Genomic DNA, 18,021 nt, shown 5'->3' with positions numbered 1-18,021 from the left:
CTTCGGAATTTCCAGAAAGACACCAGCTTTTCTGGGTCTACAGCTTGTAGGTGCCAGATCATGGGATTTCTCAGACTCTATAACTGTGTGATCAATAACCTAATACCTTATAGTACATCTCTCTCTCTGTGTAGCTTTACACACACACACACACACACAGGCACACACAGGCACACACACACACACACACACAGACTTCTCCTATTGGTTCTATTTATCTGGAGAACTCTGACTAATATATCCTTTCTCGTACTGTGAGTCCACTTGATTTAGTAGGGGATAGATCCCACCCTTAGCCCCTCAGCTTCATGAGGATGAATGACTCAGGCCCATTCAGTAAGTATGCCTCACCTCCGGGCTGTAGGGCTTGCAGGGACTGGTAAGAGGCTGGACACTTGACTCAAACTGGTCAAATGCTGAGATTGAAGAAGCACTGGAAAACAGGAGTTGTCTTTCTCTGGGGATGTTAAGCTGATGAAATGTAAGCTAAGAGCTACTGGTGGTTTTCTTGTTTACTGTACAAGGAGCCTGCCTGAGAATAAATCCAAGTGACAGAAAAGCCAAGTTGAATGCAAGAAATACACAGAAAGAGGCAAAGGCTAAATGAAACTGCTTGAGGCCTCCTTGGATCTAACCATTCTGAAATTACTGGACAATTCAGTTTCATAAACTACTGTGGCTTCCCCGCCCCCCCTTTTTTTGCATAAACAAATGCAAGTGATTCTGTAGACTTTTATATATTTAGTCTGGTTCCAAATCCTTTTCCTCTATGAATCACTAGATTACACCTGATGCTAAATGATGAATATGCACAGTACACAGTGGATCTTGATGGAATGGAAAAGTGGATCAGCTGGAGTAGTACAGCCACCACTAAGGGTGGCGTAGAGTGTGAGAGAGTGTGTGTGTGTGTGTGTGTGTGTGTGTGTGTGTGTGAATGTGTCCTGGCAAAAGAAACAGTGTCCCATTCAAGCAATAGTGTCATGTGACAGTTTAAATAATGAAAACCTTTGAAGCTGCCCAAGATAATTTTAGACCCCAGAAGCCCAGCACAAGATATTCCATTTAACTTTAGTCCACTGGCAACACTAAAACATTCTTCTTTGAAGGTATAACCAAGAAAGGATGAGAGGAGCCCTCACAAATGTAGGATGCATCTGCATGGAAGGGAAACTTTGGGATGGCCTTTATCTATCCAACCAAAAAAGGAAGTTCAATAGACAGGGGTCTCCAAGGATTGAGCAATGCTCAGTGTAGCCATATGCCAGCCCGCTGAGACTCACTCTAGTGGGGCTCCCACAGGACAGGGCCAGGCTGTGAAATCTCCCCTGAGCAGCAGAAGAGGGTATCAGAAAATGAAGAAAAGGACCAAAGGGAACCAGTCTTTGGAAGAGCAGGGAGCACAGGGAATCAGTCTTTGGAAAAGCAGCGCTCAAGGTGACTGAAGACCACAGTGAGGGTTGTGTTCATTCACCCTCAGTCATCCATGCACTACCATCACAGTTCTGCCATAGCTGGGTTCTATCTCTGCTCTTATTAACCTACTACTTTAAGTGAACTCGCTTTTCTTTCACCTAAATGCTTTCTTGTTGCTTTTAAACAACACCTTTTGAGAAATGGGCTTATTTCTCTGGTTAAAAGTATATAACCAGTTATATACTTTTCTAGTGTATGTTAAAATAAGCGTATATCATTAAAAATGTTTGTTGTACCACCTAAAATCTTTTTAAATGCCACAATACTGGATTTCACTCATTGGGCAACGCTAGTATATAGAACAAGGACTGGACTTCAAGTCAAGGACGAGGGTGAGGATAAAAGTTTCTCCCCTTGAGATGCTGATATTGTCCAGGGGTATCAGTTTCATCACTGCTTTCCTGAAAGCTCTACCCCACCCCTCTGCTTAGGCCACTCCAATGTCTTGTCTTTACACTACAAAGGCAGATTGTTTGCAAACAAACACTGGAATTATAAAAAGGAGTAAACAGTCAAATATGGAGCTTTTAGCAAGAGGTGAGTACATTATTGTTACCTCCTGTCTTCAGAAAGGGGTAAAGAATAACCAAGGAGTTCACTGCATTAACCCGTCTGTAAAAGCAGTAGATACCAAATGCTATACTTATGTCATAGATGAATGGCAATTATGTATGCATAACTAGAAGTATAATTTAAAAAATTCTCTCAGGGCTTAGCAGGAAACCACATTAAGCAGAACGAGGCCTCTCTCTTTAAAAGCCATGAACTATCTTGTCAAGTCACAAAACAGTTGCCACTTGAACTCTGGGAATAGACTTTTAAAGACAGATTTCTACGTTTTTTTTCCATTTGAATTTTACAGACACTAATAATGGCCTCACTAGATTTTCTTTTGATTCATGCTAGAAAATATTAGACTGTAATTTAGATATTGTTTGAAGATGGACTATAATACCATAAGACAAAATTGAAGCTACCTTATTAAAGTTTTTAAAAATTCTTTAAATTTCATGTTTTAGCTTCACTGCGGATAAAATACGCCAGCAGTAAAACATAAAACATGGCTTTCTCTTTGAACTGCAAGGAAAAGATGCTTTATCTATTTTGTGACTTCAGGTGGAGTAATAGTTTCTCATCCTTCTAATAATCACTCTTTATCTACTCAGCCTGCTTTATTGTTCTTTCAAGCACTTGTTACTATGCATCACTTCCTTATTTGCTATGTTTATCGTCTCCTTCCTCCACTAGAATGTAAGCTCTATGAGGGTAGGGACTTTATATTATTCATGTAGTCTTCCAGCACCTAGCAAAATGCCCAGCACATAGAAAGTGCTTGATAAAAATTTGTTAGATAAATGAATGTTGATTAATGACCAGAGTTTACAATTAGCAAATTCTCTCATTTTTCAAACTTTATCCATCAGATTCAGATCCATAAAAGACATACTTGCTAGCCATTTGACCTCTGGCAAGTCACTTAACCATATAACTTCTAACAGGTTATGTTTCTTTCTATAAAATGGGGACATCATTGACTGATAGGGCACTTGTGAGCATAGAATGAGGAAATAGCCATGAAAGTGTTGGTTTGTCTACCTTTGCAACCAGGTCTCTATTTATTCATCAGTCTATGTATGAATGCACCCTGTTGGCAAAGGATTTGGTCCATGGTAGGTGCACCATGATTGTTGTTTATTAATTTTTTATTTTAATTTTATCACAGGAAGTAATGATTTCTCAGTTGTTGATGGCCCTGTCTAAAACCAAGGACAAGAAATCACTAGATGAAAGCATTGCCTTTATATACCTAAACTCTTACTCTTTATATAGCTTCAGTATAAAGAGATTTAAAAATGGTGTTTTCTCAAATCAAATACATTTAGAGGACAAAAATAAGAACAGGACATCAGCAAGATTGATAAGCGCTAAAGTCATCCCCCTGGTCCCTCCTAAAACGTCAGTTTTGTTTTTAAGATGCTTCTCACATACAGAAGACAGTGTTGGGAAAAGTTGAGTTTGATTTGTATAAGGGTGATTTCCAAGGCACTCTTAAAAAAAAAACCAAACAAACAAAAACCAAAAAACTTCTTCTTTCTTTCTTACTTTTTCTTTCTTTCTACCTGTCTTTGTTCATTAGCTAGAATTAAATTAATTTTTTTTTTCTGAGATAGAGTTTTCCTCTTGTTGACCAGGATGGAGTGCAATGGTGCGCTCTTGACTCACTGCAATCTCCCCGTCCTGGGTTCAAGTGATTCTCCTGCCTCAGCCTCCCAAGTAGCTGGGATTACAGGCACCCATCACCATACCTAGTATTTTTAGTAGAGACGGGGCTTTACCACCTTGGCCAGGCTGGTCTCGAACACCTGACCTCGTGATCCACCCGCTTCGGCCTCTCAAAGTGCTGGGATTATAGGCATGAGCCACCATGCCCAGCCACTAAATTAAGTTTTTGGTTGTTTCCCACACACAAGATAAGTATCTAAAAAATAGGTTGGGGAGGAAAAATGGTCAATAGAAACTTCCTTAGAAGATGAAAATGTATGTTAAATCCTCTTCAAATTAGAATTTTCAAATTCTCACCACTAAGACAAAATTAATTGGTTCAACTAAAATAACTGCCAATTAAAACATGGTTAACTAGGATTCTCTAAAACTAAAATCCCAAATCTTACATTGTTCATTCTAAATTAAAATGTTTTTAAAAGATTAGGAAAATGATTACCTATTTGCATAGGAAAATAATAAATAATGAAATCTCAATGGATAGGGTAAAGGCATATAGAATATTATCTTAGCAGTTGGCTCAATCACTTCTCACTCAGTTTAAATGTTTCATTAAAAGATATTTTATACAAGGAAGGTGCTAAATCAAGGTTTTTACAGGTTACATTTATATAAGTATTTGTTCTCTCACCAGTGGAAGATTTTCTAATATCTTTTCTAAACAATTTGTTAATCAGAGGAGAGGAAAAAAATATTTTTTCCTCATATTCCATTGGGGACTTACAATTTATTTTACTTTTATTCTCTGATAAAGAAAAGGCTACCGGGAAACTAGCAGGTGAAAGACTTTCTAAATGTGAATGATGCCCAAAAGAAAAAAGGACTGTGATTAGATGAATACTCAGTATGCATCAAGGGTTAAAATTCATATACTGAGAAATGCATGTTGAATTGTGCATATTTTAAAATATCACTTTTAGAAATTTATCATAAAGAGTTCAGATATGCACAAAGATAAAAGGATAATCATGGCAATATTAGTCACAGAGGTAATAAATGTATAAATCCTTATTTCCCACCACATTCAGGCAAGTGAGACCACCCTACAGAAACAGGAGGCTGAGCATCTGTGGAATTTAAACTAGGAGGCTTGGACTCACGGATACCAAACGCAGCCAAGGGCAACCAGGGCATACAGAGTGAAAATGGAGGAACTGAGCAAAAGCCTGTACTAGGCCTGCCATCAAGTTTATTTCCCTGTTTTTCCTTTTTCCTCCAGCAAGGATGGGGGCTGGGAAGCCTGCCTGGAGGAAGTAAATGACCTCAGAGAAAAGGCCACTGGAGATTTAAATTTGAGGCAAATCAAAAAGTCGGCCAGACATGTATTTATCTTAGAGCAGCGGTTTTAACTGGAACGGGGTGGGGGTGGGCTTCCCTAGGGGATGGATATTTAGAGACATTTTTGATTTCCATGACTGGAGGGGCAGGGTGATACTGGCATCTAGCGGGTAGAGGCTAGGGAAGCTGTTAAACATCCTGCAATGCACAGAACAACGAAACAGCCCTCACAACAATGAATTATCCAGTCCCAAATGTCAGCAGTGCCACTTAAGAAACCCTGTATTAGACTGAAGCCCACAGTTCATACCTGTCCCATGTCCCCATCACTCACACAGGACTTCCAAAGGTTCTTTTGGGCTTTACCCTTAAATACGATTGGCTTGCCTTTCACCAGACACTTGAGGAAAGCCCTCACAAAGAAAGTCAGAGATGAAAACACACAAACACCAACCAAACAACTTAAGAAAAAAAAAAGAATTGGAGAAACAGAAACCATGAAAAAATTAAAAAAGAAAAACTAATTGATACAACCCAGTCTGAAATGCAATTTGGCAATATGTAGCAAACATCAAGTTAAATCCACCCGAAACTCAGCAATTCTGCTTGTAGGGGATCTATCTCAGAGAAAGTCTTGCACATGTCACTAGGAGACATGCACAGATTATTCACAGCAGCATTCCTTGTTAGTAGCAACAAACAAACAAACAAACAAAAACTAGAAAAAAATCTAATCATTCACCAAAAAGAGAATGCATAGATTAATAATAGACTATTCATATAGTTGAGTTGAATGACAAAAATCACTTAAAATGAATGACTTGGAGCTAAGTATTTCAATACAGATATATTTCATAAATATAATGTTGACTTAAGAAAAGCAAATTATAGGACACCACATTTATTAAGACAATATACAAAGTTAATAATCTTTGAATAAATACATGCAACAACTTTACTATATCTCCTTTAAGGCAGGGGTCCCCAACCCCTGGGCTGTGGACCAGTACCAGTCTGTGGCCTGTTAGAAACCAGGCTGCACAGCAGGAGGTGAGCAACTGGTGAGTAAACATTACTGCCTGGTGTTTTGCCTCCTATCAGAACAGTGGTGGCATTAGATTCTCACAGGAGCAGGAACTCTATTGTGAACTGTGTATGTGAGATATCTAGGTTGTGTGTTCCTTATGAGAATCTAATGCCTGATGACCTGAGGTGGAACAGTCCTCCCCATCAAAACCATCCTCCCCATACCCCTGAACCCCAATCTCTGTTTGTGGAAAAATTGTCTTCTACAATTTGAAACCAATTCCTGGTGCCAAAAAGGTTGGGGACCACTGCTTTAAGGATTTATACTTGTCTACCAATTCTGTAAGGCACTACATTTTAGCTATTGAGTCTTGTGGCAGATTCAAGATGGAGGTCTCCTCTGGGAGGCGGGCAGGAAGGAAAGTAACTGCGATGGGTATACAGACAACTTAGAGTATGTGATATTTTATTCCCTAAGCTGCATTGTGGGTCTACTGGTGTTTGCTATATTATTCTTTTCTATCTTTTGTATGTTTTAAATTATATTAAATAAACCTATTTTTAATGTCATCAGAAAGATAAAAGAAAATATCGCATCCAGTAAAAAGCAATGTCTCATTCATGAAGTAGGAATTTAATTCCACAAACATAGTAGTTTTTAGAGAATCTAAACTGTAGTAAAGCTTATTACATACTTTAAAATATAAAATTAAAATGTGTAGGCTTTCTTGTCATTTAATCTCAAATATATAATTTAAATTTAACCTTAGTGGCATTATTTTAGAATTGAGTTTTCCTTTTTTAATAACCAGGTATATAAGGTAACTGTGTCATGTACCTGGTTTGAAAATTTTGTAAGATATCCCAATACATCATATGCCAATTTGAGCTACTTTTTTTAAGTGTTCTTAATACTAAGCATTGGGGTAAATTTTTAATTGCTAAAAAGTATAATTGATTATATTTGAAATATTTAGCAGTTATGATCCACAATAATCTAGGAAATTTAAAAAGCAACATGTTAGTCAATGTTTTAAGGTCTTATCAATATATTAAGTACCTACACAAGTGATTTTATCAGTGGCTTTTGAAATTGAAATAACAACTTCTGAAATTATTTTAAAAATATCTTTTTCTAAGAACACATGGACACATGGTGGGAAGCAACACACACTGGGGCTTCACAGGGGTGTGGGGGAGGGAGAGCATCAGGAAGAACAGCTAACAGATGCTGGCCTTAATACCTGGGTGATAGGTTGATCTGTGCAGCAAACCACCATGGCACATGTTTGCCTATATAACAAACCTGCACATGTACCCCAGAACTTCAAAGTTGAAGAGAAAACATCTTTTTCTTTGGCATGAATTTGTTCTAACCAGAGAACTCATTTAGGAATTGGGAAAAGCACAAAAAGTATCTGTCCTTTTTAATTGTGTAAGTAAGTGATACACGAAAAGTTCTGAGTGAGTTCTTAAGTAAATATTTTAATTTCCTTACACTGGCTTAACTAAAATTATCATTTTGTCATTTTAGAAATATTGTATTATTATACCCAGTAGTGAAACATTAAAAAATACACATTTAGCAGGTTAAAATAATCATGTTCAACTTTTAAAGAAAAAGATCCCCAAAGATGACACAATTTATACTTTCCATTTTTCATTGACATCAAGTACTCATTCAAATTAGTTTTAGAAACTGAAATTTTACTTTACATTTTTTGATATGGTGGCAAAGTTCACCTGAAAAAATAATTTCTAATCTAATCTTTCCTTCCTACAAGGTGTGTTCCCTCTAAAAGTGAAAACTCTATACTTCTAATATATGTAAATATATATTAAGATCATGGCCAATAACAAAAGAAAACACAAATGAACAAAAATGTTTTAATATGGAAACAATTTTATCACATTTTATCAAATAAAATTTCCATGGCTAGTTATTGAAATTTGTCTTGTTTAAATGATATGAGTTTATTCTAGCAAGTGGTTCTAAGGTAAAGATGCTAATACAGTTTGAACATCCCTAACCTGAAAATCGAAAATCTGAGAAGACCCAAACTTTTTCAGCATGGACATGGTGTCATATGCGAAAAATTCCACACCTGATCTCATGTGACAGTTCTCAGTGAAATTGTTCCCAAAACTTTGTTTTATGCAAAAAATTAACAAAAATATTATATAAAATTACCTTCCAGCTATGTGTATATGAAACATAAATAAACTTGATTTTTAGCTTGGGGCACAATCCCCAAGATATATTATTATATAAATGCAAATATTTCAAAATCTAAAAAAATCTGAAATCCAAAACACTTCTGGTTCCAAGCATTTTGGGTAGGGCACATTTAATCTGTACAGCTGTGCCTACAAAAATAAAATGGTAACCAAGAAGACCTCTAAAGTTAGATTTGTAAAATCTCCTTCAGCTCTAATATTTACTCATCCTTTCATCATTAATGACTTTAGCCATTCATTTTTGTTTACTCCTAAAGAGGAACAAAATAAATTTGCTTCAGCTATAGTACCTCAATATGAAAGATGGGAAGGGACCACAAACCGGAATCTCAAATACACATAGAATTCACTCTCTGTGTTGGAGAAGGAAAGGAATCTTGCCTAGGTGACCCAGACCCACCCATAGAGGCCTTTTATATTAAAATTGTACCACTGCTCTGGCACTCTGCTCACAAAGTATGGCACATCACATGTCCATTCATTTACAGTGGAAGACAAGGAGGCACAGAGAGGTGACCGAACTTTTCAAAAGTCACAGAGCAAGTTGAAAGGCCAAAATCAGAATATATGGCCTATTGTAATATTTTCTACAAATATATTGAGAACTTGACAGGTGTCTAGCTTAGAACCTGGAACGGGGACTACAAAGATAAATAAGATGGAGTTCCTGCCCAGAGGTGCTTATGCTCTAGTGCTGGCAGCTCCCAGACTCAGGGGTTCTGGGAATTATTGTAACACCTGATCATCTTGGTACCTACTGCTGGGTCTCTGAGTACTGTGTTAGCATATTAACAAATGTGGGACTGCATGGGGACCAGAACACCTGGCAAAGTAAACATGGGGAATCAAATTCAGCTTGGCTGTAATCTGTAAAATGCAAATTCAAAGAAGAATTTGTTTCTACCTATCCATCTTGCAAATATCTTAAAAACACTCAAAATGGAGAAATTGGTCCTATCATCCACTGCTGTTAGAAATAAAAATTTTGTGTTTAGATGCCAAAGTTGCAGCATTACGTGTAAGCTTATAACCAGGAACAATTATGTTCAACAGTAAGTGAATAATGTTTCATTAAATTAAGGTTACATTCATGCAATATTATGATACATGAGGCAGTTTCTTAAGGTTACTTAATGACCTGGGAAAATATTCATCATCTAATGTTAATTAGAAAACCAGCATATTAAACTATATATGGCATGCATTTTCTAAAAATACAGTATGCATGCATATCTGTACCACAAGCACTGGGAAGAAATGTATCAAATAAATACTTGTGATTATTTTTGGGTGGTGGTATTATAGATGAGTTTTATTTTTCTCCTTTGTATATTTTCCAAATTTTCTGCAAGGAGATTCCATTCATTTCATAACTTAGAAAAAATAACAGTAAATCTTAGCTAATTTTTTGGTCAGACTAGATGATTCTCTGAAATTACTGTCTGTTCCTGACTGGTTTCAGGACACCAGTGACTCAGCCCCTTCTGGTTAGGACACACAGATGCCCAGGAGAGGTCCTGAGACCTGAGCTCCATGACCCAGACTTGTTTCACTGCTTCCTGGCTGGGTCTTTTTGGGCAAAACAGGTCTGAGCCTTTGTATTTGTAAAATGTGGCAATTTACGTCTGCCTCACAGATGAAGTTTAAAGACAGAGTAAGAAAAATGCTTTGAAAAGTACTATATAAATGCAAGTTATGTCTCACCTGAGACATAGATAAGACAGAGTACACACTCAAATCCCAAATGACCAACTTCTTGGCTTTATGACATCACTAAAATGACAGAACCTCTTTGAACAGAGCCTCCTAATTTGTCAGGTAGGGTATTACTGCCTTCTTCAGAAGGTCGATGTGAACTCAACACCATATGCCGGACTCAGTCAATGTTAGCTTTCTTCCTTTCTTAGGCCCTGTCTTTCCCCACTCCACCCTTTATTCTGAAACAAGAATTAAAAAAAAAAAATGCTCCAGCATCAGCGCTTTCTATTCTAATTTTAAAGCATATTATTTACTTTGATTTTTTGATATGTTAAAAATGTATGCACTCTTTTTCCTTTCTCCACCCTTTTATGGTTTGGACCAATAGCAAACACAAAGTAAGCAGAACTTGCAAAAATCAATGTGAGGACTGTGGACAAATTTTATGGGGTCATTTGAGCTTGAAGTCTTCCCCAGAAAGCTCTGAAACCGTAAGCACTTTCCATTAGGGCAGGCAGAGTAGGAAGGGGGAGAACGTCCTTGCTTTGGTAGGCTGAAGTTATTTCAGCAATTAGATCTCCTTAGATTCTGGATTTATCTAAATATACCTGTGACTTTCTGTAAATGTGCAGAACTCAGAATTTCTCAGGCTTGGCTTCTCTAGTGTCAATTGACAACCACATGTCTTGAAGTTTTGTTTCCGTTAATTAACCTTCTCCATTTTCAAATCAATTTTCTCACTTCCTCATGGTGTTACTGCTATTCTAAGGAATGCAGACCTAAGGGATCAACATTTCAAGACTCCAAAGGTTTGTATGCCAAGCCTGGAACTTTGTACACAAATAGATACCCAAGCATACTCAGTGTTCCTTCTGTACACCCAAACTTAAAAATGCAAGGGCTAAGATTAAAGTATCAGAGGACTGAGTCCTAACTTATTATTTGAAGTGTGGTCCACCTTATTTAAGAATATTTCTTATGGGAAAGCTGAAGATTTTTGAGAAAGAGAACAACCCACTGAAGGCCCTCTCTGTTTAGGGAGGGTGCTGGTGGAGTGATGGAAGGGGATGATCTACATGTACCATGATTGTGAAGACAGATTAAAAAGGAAGAGGCAGTTAAAAGACATATTGTAGCAGAATCTGCTAGTGCCCAGTCCATTTTTCCAGAGTCTTAGTACTTTCATGTGTTCTGGTTGATTTCTAATGGCCAGTGTCTACCCACCTTTAGTAAGTGCTAAGGAATTCACACGACCATGCCAAACAGCACTCAGCCAATGACAGGTAGGAGCTGACACATAAACATTCCAGCTCCCTTGCCCTTTGGGTGGAAGAACTCTGAGCTGTGTTGTATTAGTTTCCCATAGCTGCTGTGGAAAATTACTAAAAACTAAAGAGACCTAAAGAAACATGAATTTATTATTTAACAGTTCTGGAGGGCATAAGTTTGAAACAGATCTTACTGGGCTAAAATAAAGACGCAGGTCTGAAGATAGCACAGCACTGCTTTGAAGGATGCTGACCAAGCTTCTGGTACAAGCAGGCCAAGCTGCGGCCCCTTATTCTTTGAAGGAGCCTTCTTGAATTCCTCTTCTCTTTATAATCAGAACCAAGACAGGAGAATGTGGTGGTGAAAATTCCTCTGCACTATCCTGAAATCAATCATATCTGGCATCATCTTAATCCCACTTAATTTAATTAATCCTGCAATTTACTTTAATCCATCTAATTTAATCACACTTTGGCACAATCCGAATCTAGAACATTTGAGTCAAATCATCTAATACTCCCAGACTAGCAGAGGTCTACCCTGGATGGAAAACAATAACAAAATTACAAGGTACATAAAGTCAGAATCTCTTGTTTTTCATTCCGGTTATAAATAACCACATGATCTTAGACTAATCACTTAATCTCTCTCTGACTGATTTCATTTCTTCATATAAAGACAGAATTAATAAAATTTAGTCCTTTTACTTTACAAAAGAAGACATACGTGAGGCCAACAAACATATGAAAAAATGTTCATCATCACTGGTCATAAGAGAAATGCAAATCAAAACTACATTGAGATACCATCTCACGCCGGTAAGAATGGCGAACATTAAAAAATCTGGAGACAGCAGATGCTGGAGAGGATGTGGAGAAGTAGGAACACTTTTACACTGTTGGTGGGAGTGTAAATTAGTTCAACCATTGTGGAAGACAGTGTGGCGATTCCTCAAGGACATAGAAATAGAAATTCCATTTGACCCAGCAATCCCATTACTGGGTATATATCCAAAGGATTACAAATCGTTCTACTATAAGGACACGTGTACACGAATGTTCATTGCAGCACTGTTTACAATAGCAAGGACCTGGAACCAACCCAAATGCCCATCGACGATAGACTGGATAGGGAAAATGTGGCACATATACACCATGGAATATTATGCAGCCATCAAAAACGATGAGTTTGGGTCCTTTGTGGGGACATGGATGAACCTGGAAACCATCATTCTCAGCAAACTGACAGAGGAGCAGAAGATCAAACACCGCATGTTCTCACTCATAGGCGGGTGTTGAACGATGAGAGCACATGGACAAAGGGAGGGGAGCACTACACACTGGGGTCAGTTGGGGGGAAATAGGGGAGGGACGGTGGGGGGTGGGGAGATGGGGGGGATAGCAGGGGGAGAAATGCCAGATGTAGGTGATGGGGAGGAAGGCAGCAAATCACACTGCCAGGTGTGTTCCTATGCAACAATTTTGCATGTTCTTCACATGTACCCCAAAACCTAAAATACAATAAAATAAATAAATGGGAAAAAAAAAAAATTTAGTCCTTTTTTTTGAGAGATTTCAGACTTAAATGGAAAACTCTGTGAACTTGCTTTGAGTTCTAATACAATAGAACTAATCATGATGATTCAAAGGACACTAAACCTTTTGTTCTTCTCATGAATGCAGGCTTTAGTCAATTGCCAGCAAAGTATCCTCTGTACACTTGGTGCTACTATAATATTTATTGTTTTTGATAATGAAGAGTAATGTCTATGCAAGTAATCTATTCACCACTTTCTCCCAGTTTGAACTATGTTGACTCATCTTAGTTATGCTGATAAAGCCCCTCACTACATTTGTATCTAACTTCATCAGAAGCAAACAATCTTCGGGATATACTTTGGATAGTTCTGCAAAATTTAACAATGGTGACTTGTCACAGAACAGGACACTTGACTTTTTGCTCTATTTTAACATACATTTGAGTATTTTTATTGAGAATCTATTAAATCTAGAGCTCCCAGAACTGGTCTTCCAGTAGTTTACATAATAATAGCTACAATAACATCCGAAGTCTGCATCTTACATTACAGTTGGCGGTGGCTTCCTATGGTTAGGTGTTGCCCAAACTTCAGTCATTTTTATAACATCAGCATGATATTTTGACATATTTTCTTAATTTATGTGTTACTATTTACCACGTGTTTTACCTTAAATTGACTGACCTTTTGAAATTTAAATACGTTTATTTAAAAAGTGAACGTCATATCACTACCATACCTAGAAAACCAATATTGCTTGTGATAAATAGAAAATAAATAAATTCATTGATTTAGCCATTCCATGAAGTATATAAATAGTAAAACCTCATGTTGTGCACATATATATACATTTATATTTGCCAATTAAGAAAGTAAAATAATTTTTAAAAGAAAGTAAATAAACGTAATACAATGAAAGCAAAACAATGTTGCTTAGTTCCTGCCAGATACTGTTGGGTTAAGTTCCTGAGCTTGAGATACATTCTTTTGTGTTTGTGTGTGTAAATGTGTGTCTATGAGACAGAGAGAGAGACAGAGAGAGAGAGACTGACTTGCATATCTATATCAAATTTAGAGACAAGCTCTACATTGAGACTTTCAATGAATTATTTAGATTTTTGGAAATGATATGATGGATTATAATCTTAATTTTCACAATAACCTTGTTAGGTGATTCGTTAAGTAAGCAGTGCAGATATGGCTTCCATTTTACAGATGATAAAGCTAGGGCTCAGAGAGGTTACATGACTTATTCCTTGAATCCTCAGTTAATGGCAGAGCTGGGCCTCAAACACGAGTTCTTCGATTCCAAATCCTGTGCTTTCTCTATCGTACTCAGACCTTCTTGGAGTGAGAGGGGTTGCAGAGGGCTTAGGTAAAGCACAATGAAGATCCCTTCCCTCTGTCCCTGATAATCCAGTCAAGGAGATGAGAGGGACCAAAATCATATATTTAAGTTGTATCAAGAGAAAGTAGAAAAGTGCGTTTTGAGGTAACTGGCCCAAAGAATAACGGTGAAAATATTTAGCAAGTGAGCCCACTGTAAGTTGGACTAGTAGGGAAGGCTTTCAGGAAGAAGCAATATTAAAACTCTTGTGCTGAAGGGTGGATACAATTAGATGAATTGAAGATAGAGGTGAATCCATTTCAAGTGATAACAGCACTTTGATCAGAATAATAAAATATATCAAAGCTCTGTCTTGGTTCACTGCAGGTAGGGGAAAATGCAGATATATGACGGAAGTACTATGGATACATTTTATAGTCTTATGTGCTATGAAGTAGAACGAATCGCTATCTTGCAATCCTTAAAAATAAATTATTGCCCTCAAAATATGTATGATTCAGCAAACCATCTACAGGGCTTTTTCTCCTAAGGAAAGATTGATAGATATATGCCAATATTTGTAAGAATGTGTTTCATCCTAGCTGAGAAATTGGAAATAACTCCAATGTTTGACCATATGGGGCTTAGTTACTTAAAATTAACTACATCAATACTGGGGACCCTGTGCCATCTTCAAAAAAGGCTTCAACCTTTGCTACTAAAATGTGGTATGGGAACCAATATTGTCACCTTTACCTGGAGCTTGTTAAGATGCATTTTCTGATGTAGTAGGTCTGGGGGAGGGCCTGAGAGTCTGCATTTCCACCAGGTTCCCCAGTGATTCGCACATGTATTAAAGTTTGAAAAGCAGAGGTGCACGATTAATGACAGGGAAAGATATTTGCAATAAAATGAAATGGGCCGATTTATAAGAATTAGTTCCACATGATACCATATTGGTAAATTTTTAAAAATATGCATACATTCACACATGAGAAAGAGAGGGAAATAGAGAAAGAGAGAGACAGTGTGTGTATGTGCAAGACAGACAGATGGGAAGAATGTATATTAAAATAACAACAGTGGTAGAATTACAGGAAATTAAAGTTTTTTTCTATGTTTGTGTATCTGCATCTACTATGAACATACCTCTTTAAAAATATAAATAATAAAACGCTATTTTCAATTCCTTTTCTGTTTCAGAATTTTACTGTGTTATTTCTGGAAAAATAAGCATAAACCAACAGGCTGAACTGGAAGAAAATAACCCAAGGGGATTTAATCAATGTAATAAGAAACTGTCAGAAGACAGAGAGACCTGTAAAGATAAGAACTTTCCACTAAATGTGAACTAAGTCTGTGTAACCTTCATGTTCCTAGAGCTCTTGGAATTTATTTTAAAAACCAAACTTTTTTTTTTTTTTTTTTTAAAGTAAGGCTATAAAGCTCCAGGAGCACAGACATTTTCAAGACTGCCAACTGGGAAAGTACTTTCAGGATGAAACAGATCGGTTTCCCTTAACAAGTATTTTTAGTGGTTTTACTCTGCGTTCTGGTTGGGAATATTCCAGCAATGTCACTTAGAAGTTGAAAGAGGACCCAGCTGCTTTGTCAGAATGATTCTTTGCCTGCCTTTTCCCTTCAAAAATTTACCTTAGACTTTATTCATCTCTGTGAGTTGTCCCCATTTGGGTGATCCCTTTGTTCTCAGCATATGATGGTAAGAAAAAGATTCAGATTCCAGCTTCACTGTGTTTTAGCTGCTGGGGTATTTAGGCAATGGAAGTAAGTTGAGACGATTAAATGAGATAATGCACATAAAGCCCTTATTGTAAAGGAAATACTTAAAAAGTTGACTGAATGGAGGAACTGGCGTTGTGGCACGACTATGGGAACTCTTCAGGGAAAGATCAACTGGCCCCAAACGGAACTGAAGCAGCAGCTGTTCAAGCACCTGTGGGTGTTGGACTGGGAGTGGCATCTGGGGCATTGGGTAGTCGGGGCTGTGACAGACCAAAGGCTTATCACGCAGCACCACCTCAAGAAGCGGGCATCCAGTGCACGTGCCAACATTACTCTGTCGAGTAAGAAGCTCAGAAAGCTTCTCCAGCAGATCCAGCTTGCCCAGAAAGAGAAGGCATTCACAGAAGCGGAAACCCCCTCCAAGCCTGCCAGGACTAGTGAACCACAACTCAAAGGTCAAAAGAAGACAAAAGCCCCCTAGGATGTAGAAATGAAGGCCCCTGAAGAGGAGAGCTAAACCTCTTCCTCTAGAAGATTCTCAACTGGATCTAGAAGGACTCAGTGGTTGTTTCAGAGGACTTTGGCAAAAGCAGCGCCCCCTTTCGCTCACCAGATTTCTTCCTCCCTAATCCTCCTCCGGAAAAATGTCTTTGGGAGGGAAGAAGGTACAGAATAAAGAGTGGAGAAGGGCCTCTCTAGCAGTCAATTTCATTTGTAATAACGCCCTAGCACTCTCAAAAAAAAAGCTGACTGATTAATTAATTCATCATTCAACAACTGTGTACCATGAGACCATCATCTGTCCCTAAGGGCAGAGGATGCGAATGATCCCAGACATGTCTCCTTACCTCAGGATGCTTTCAGGTAAGGGGATACAACCAAGGAGAACACAATTACCCTGCAGTGTCACAAATGCTATGACAAGGAGAAGGCCAGATATCACAGGGGCAAATAAATAAGAGGAGTACCAACCCCACCAGGGGGGTGGTGGTGGTATGGTGGTAAAGAAGTCTTCCTTGATTGAAGTAATGTCTACATTGAGATCTGATGGACCAGTAGGTCTTGGCCAGGAATAGCTGAGAGGCTCCAGATGGTGGAAATAACACATTTACAGGTTTGAATGTAAGAAAGAGCACAAATGTTCAGGTGTTCAACAAACTAAAAGTGCTAAGATACGAGTCTTAGCATATACTAAGGGGTGGAGGGTGGGGGTAGTAGAAAGAAGGCAAATGATATGAGGGGTCTGTAGAGCCTGGTCATAAATGGGCCTTGTTGGCCACGTGGAAGAAGTTTTACTTCATCCAAAGGGCTGCAGGAAAGTTCAGGGTCAAATATGGTCGCATTGGGGCTTTAAGCAGGTTGCTCTGGCCACAGGTGAAGAAAGGACTGAGACAAGCCAGGAGGACCGCAAATCAGCTGGGAGGCTGCTGCAGGAACACAGGGAGAGGTGATCCTATCCTCAAGCCAGTGGAAATGGATAACTATACATGAAATGAGATTGGTGGTTAACTGGGAGTTGGGAGATGATGGAACAGGCCCAGAGAATATACTTAATAAATACCTGTTTTCTTCTCCACAGAGATCTATTGGCCACTTCAGGCCAAGAGAAGATTAACCCAGTAGTAGCAGAAAAAATATTATATAGAAGCAAAATAACTGTCTGCTTAGCAGTTCTTGAAGTAAGGTCTGGGAATCCTTGAGGGTCACTGTATTTCTATTTAAGGAGTCTGTGAGGTCAAAACTTATTTTCCTAACAATTCTGAGATGCTGTTTGCCTTTTTTGCTTTTATGCTTTCACAAACATGCAGTGGATTCTTCTAGAGGCTACACGATCTGTGAGAATGAAATTGCTCTGATAGTTGAAGTTATGGGTGCTTGGATTTTCTTGAGCTTTAAATTTGTCCGTTTTAATTTCAAATATAGTAAATACAGAAAGATATGGCCCCCATAACAAAAGCTCTTTGGGGTCCTCCATAATGCTTAAGAGTGTAAAAGAAACCTGAAGCCACAAAATTTGACAACCCATGCCATAAACATTTAAAAAGCATTTTAAAAGCATCCACTATCAAGAGCTTAAAAAAATTATGAGTGAGAACAAACTCTACTGATTGAGGAGTCTAATTCCTTTTTTTTTTTTTTTTTTTTT

The 18,021-nt window shown here is 38.0% G+C and overlaps 2 protein-coding genes across 5 annotated transcripts in view; one reads left to right on the top strand and one right to left on the bottom strand.

Annotated features, from left to right (window-relative positions):
• Nucleotides 1–16,657, top strand: part of LOC108284007 (uncharacterized protein C11orf98-like) — a 42,002-nt gene extending 25,345 nt beyond the window's left edge. The window contains exons 1-2 of one of the 2 annotated variants that reach the window (XM_037728525.1): nt 1,920–2,013; nt 15,336–16,657. In XM_037728525.1, coding sequence (XP_037584453.1) covers nt 16,021–16,356 — 336 coding nt within the window. In that variant the 5' untranslated portion in view covers nt 1,920–2,013; nt 15,336–16,020 and the 3' untranslated portion in view covers nt 16,357–16,657. Of the gene's footprint in view, nt 1–1,919; nt 2,014–15,335 lie in introns of those variants that run through there. The other variant, XM_037728524.1, reaches the window with a different exon arrangement.
• SLC24A2 (solute carrier family 24 member 2) overlaps nt 1–18,021 on the bottom strand; it is a 277,206-nt gene that overhangs the window by 187,214 nt on the left and 71,971 nt on the right. The gene's annotated exons all lie outside the window — the stretch shown is intronic.

Source organism: Cebus imitator, unplaced genomic scaffold (assembly GCF_001604975.1).
Source record: "Cebus imitator isolate Cc_AM_T3 unplaced genomic scaffold, Cebus_imitator-1.0 Scaffold267, whole genome shotgun sequence".
NCBI classification, from domain to species: Eukaryota; Metazoa; Chordata; class Mammalia; order Primates; family Cebidae; genus Cebus; species Cebus imitator.
Note: the sequence above shows the minus strand (reverse complement) of the source record. Positions and strands in the feature narration are given on the sequence as shown.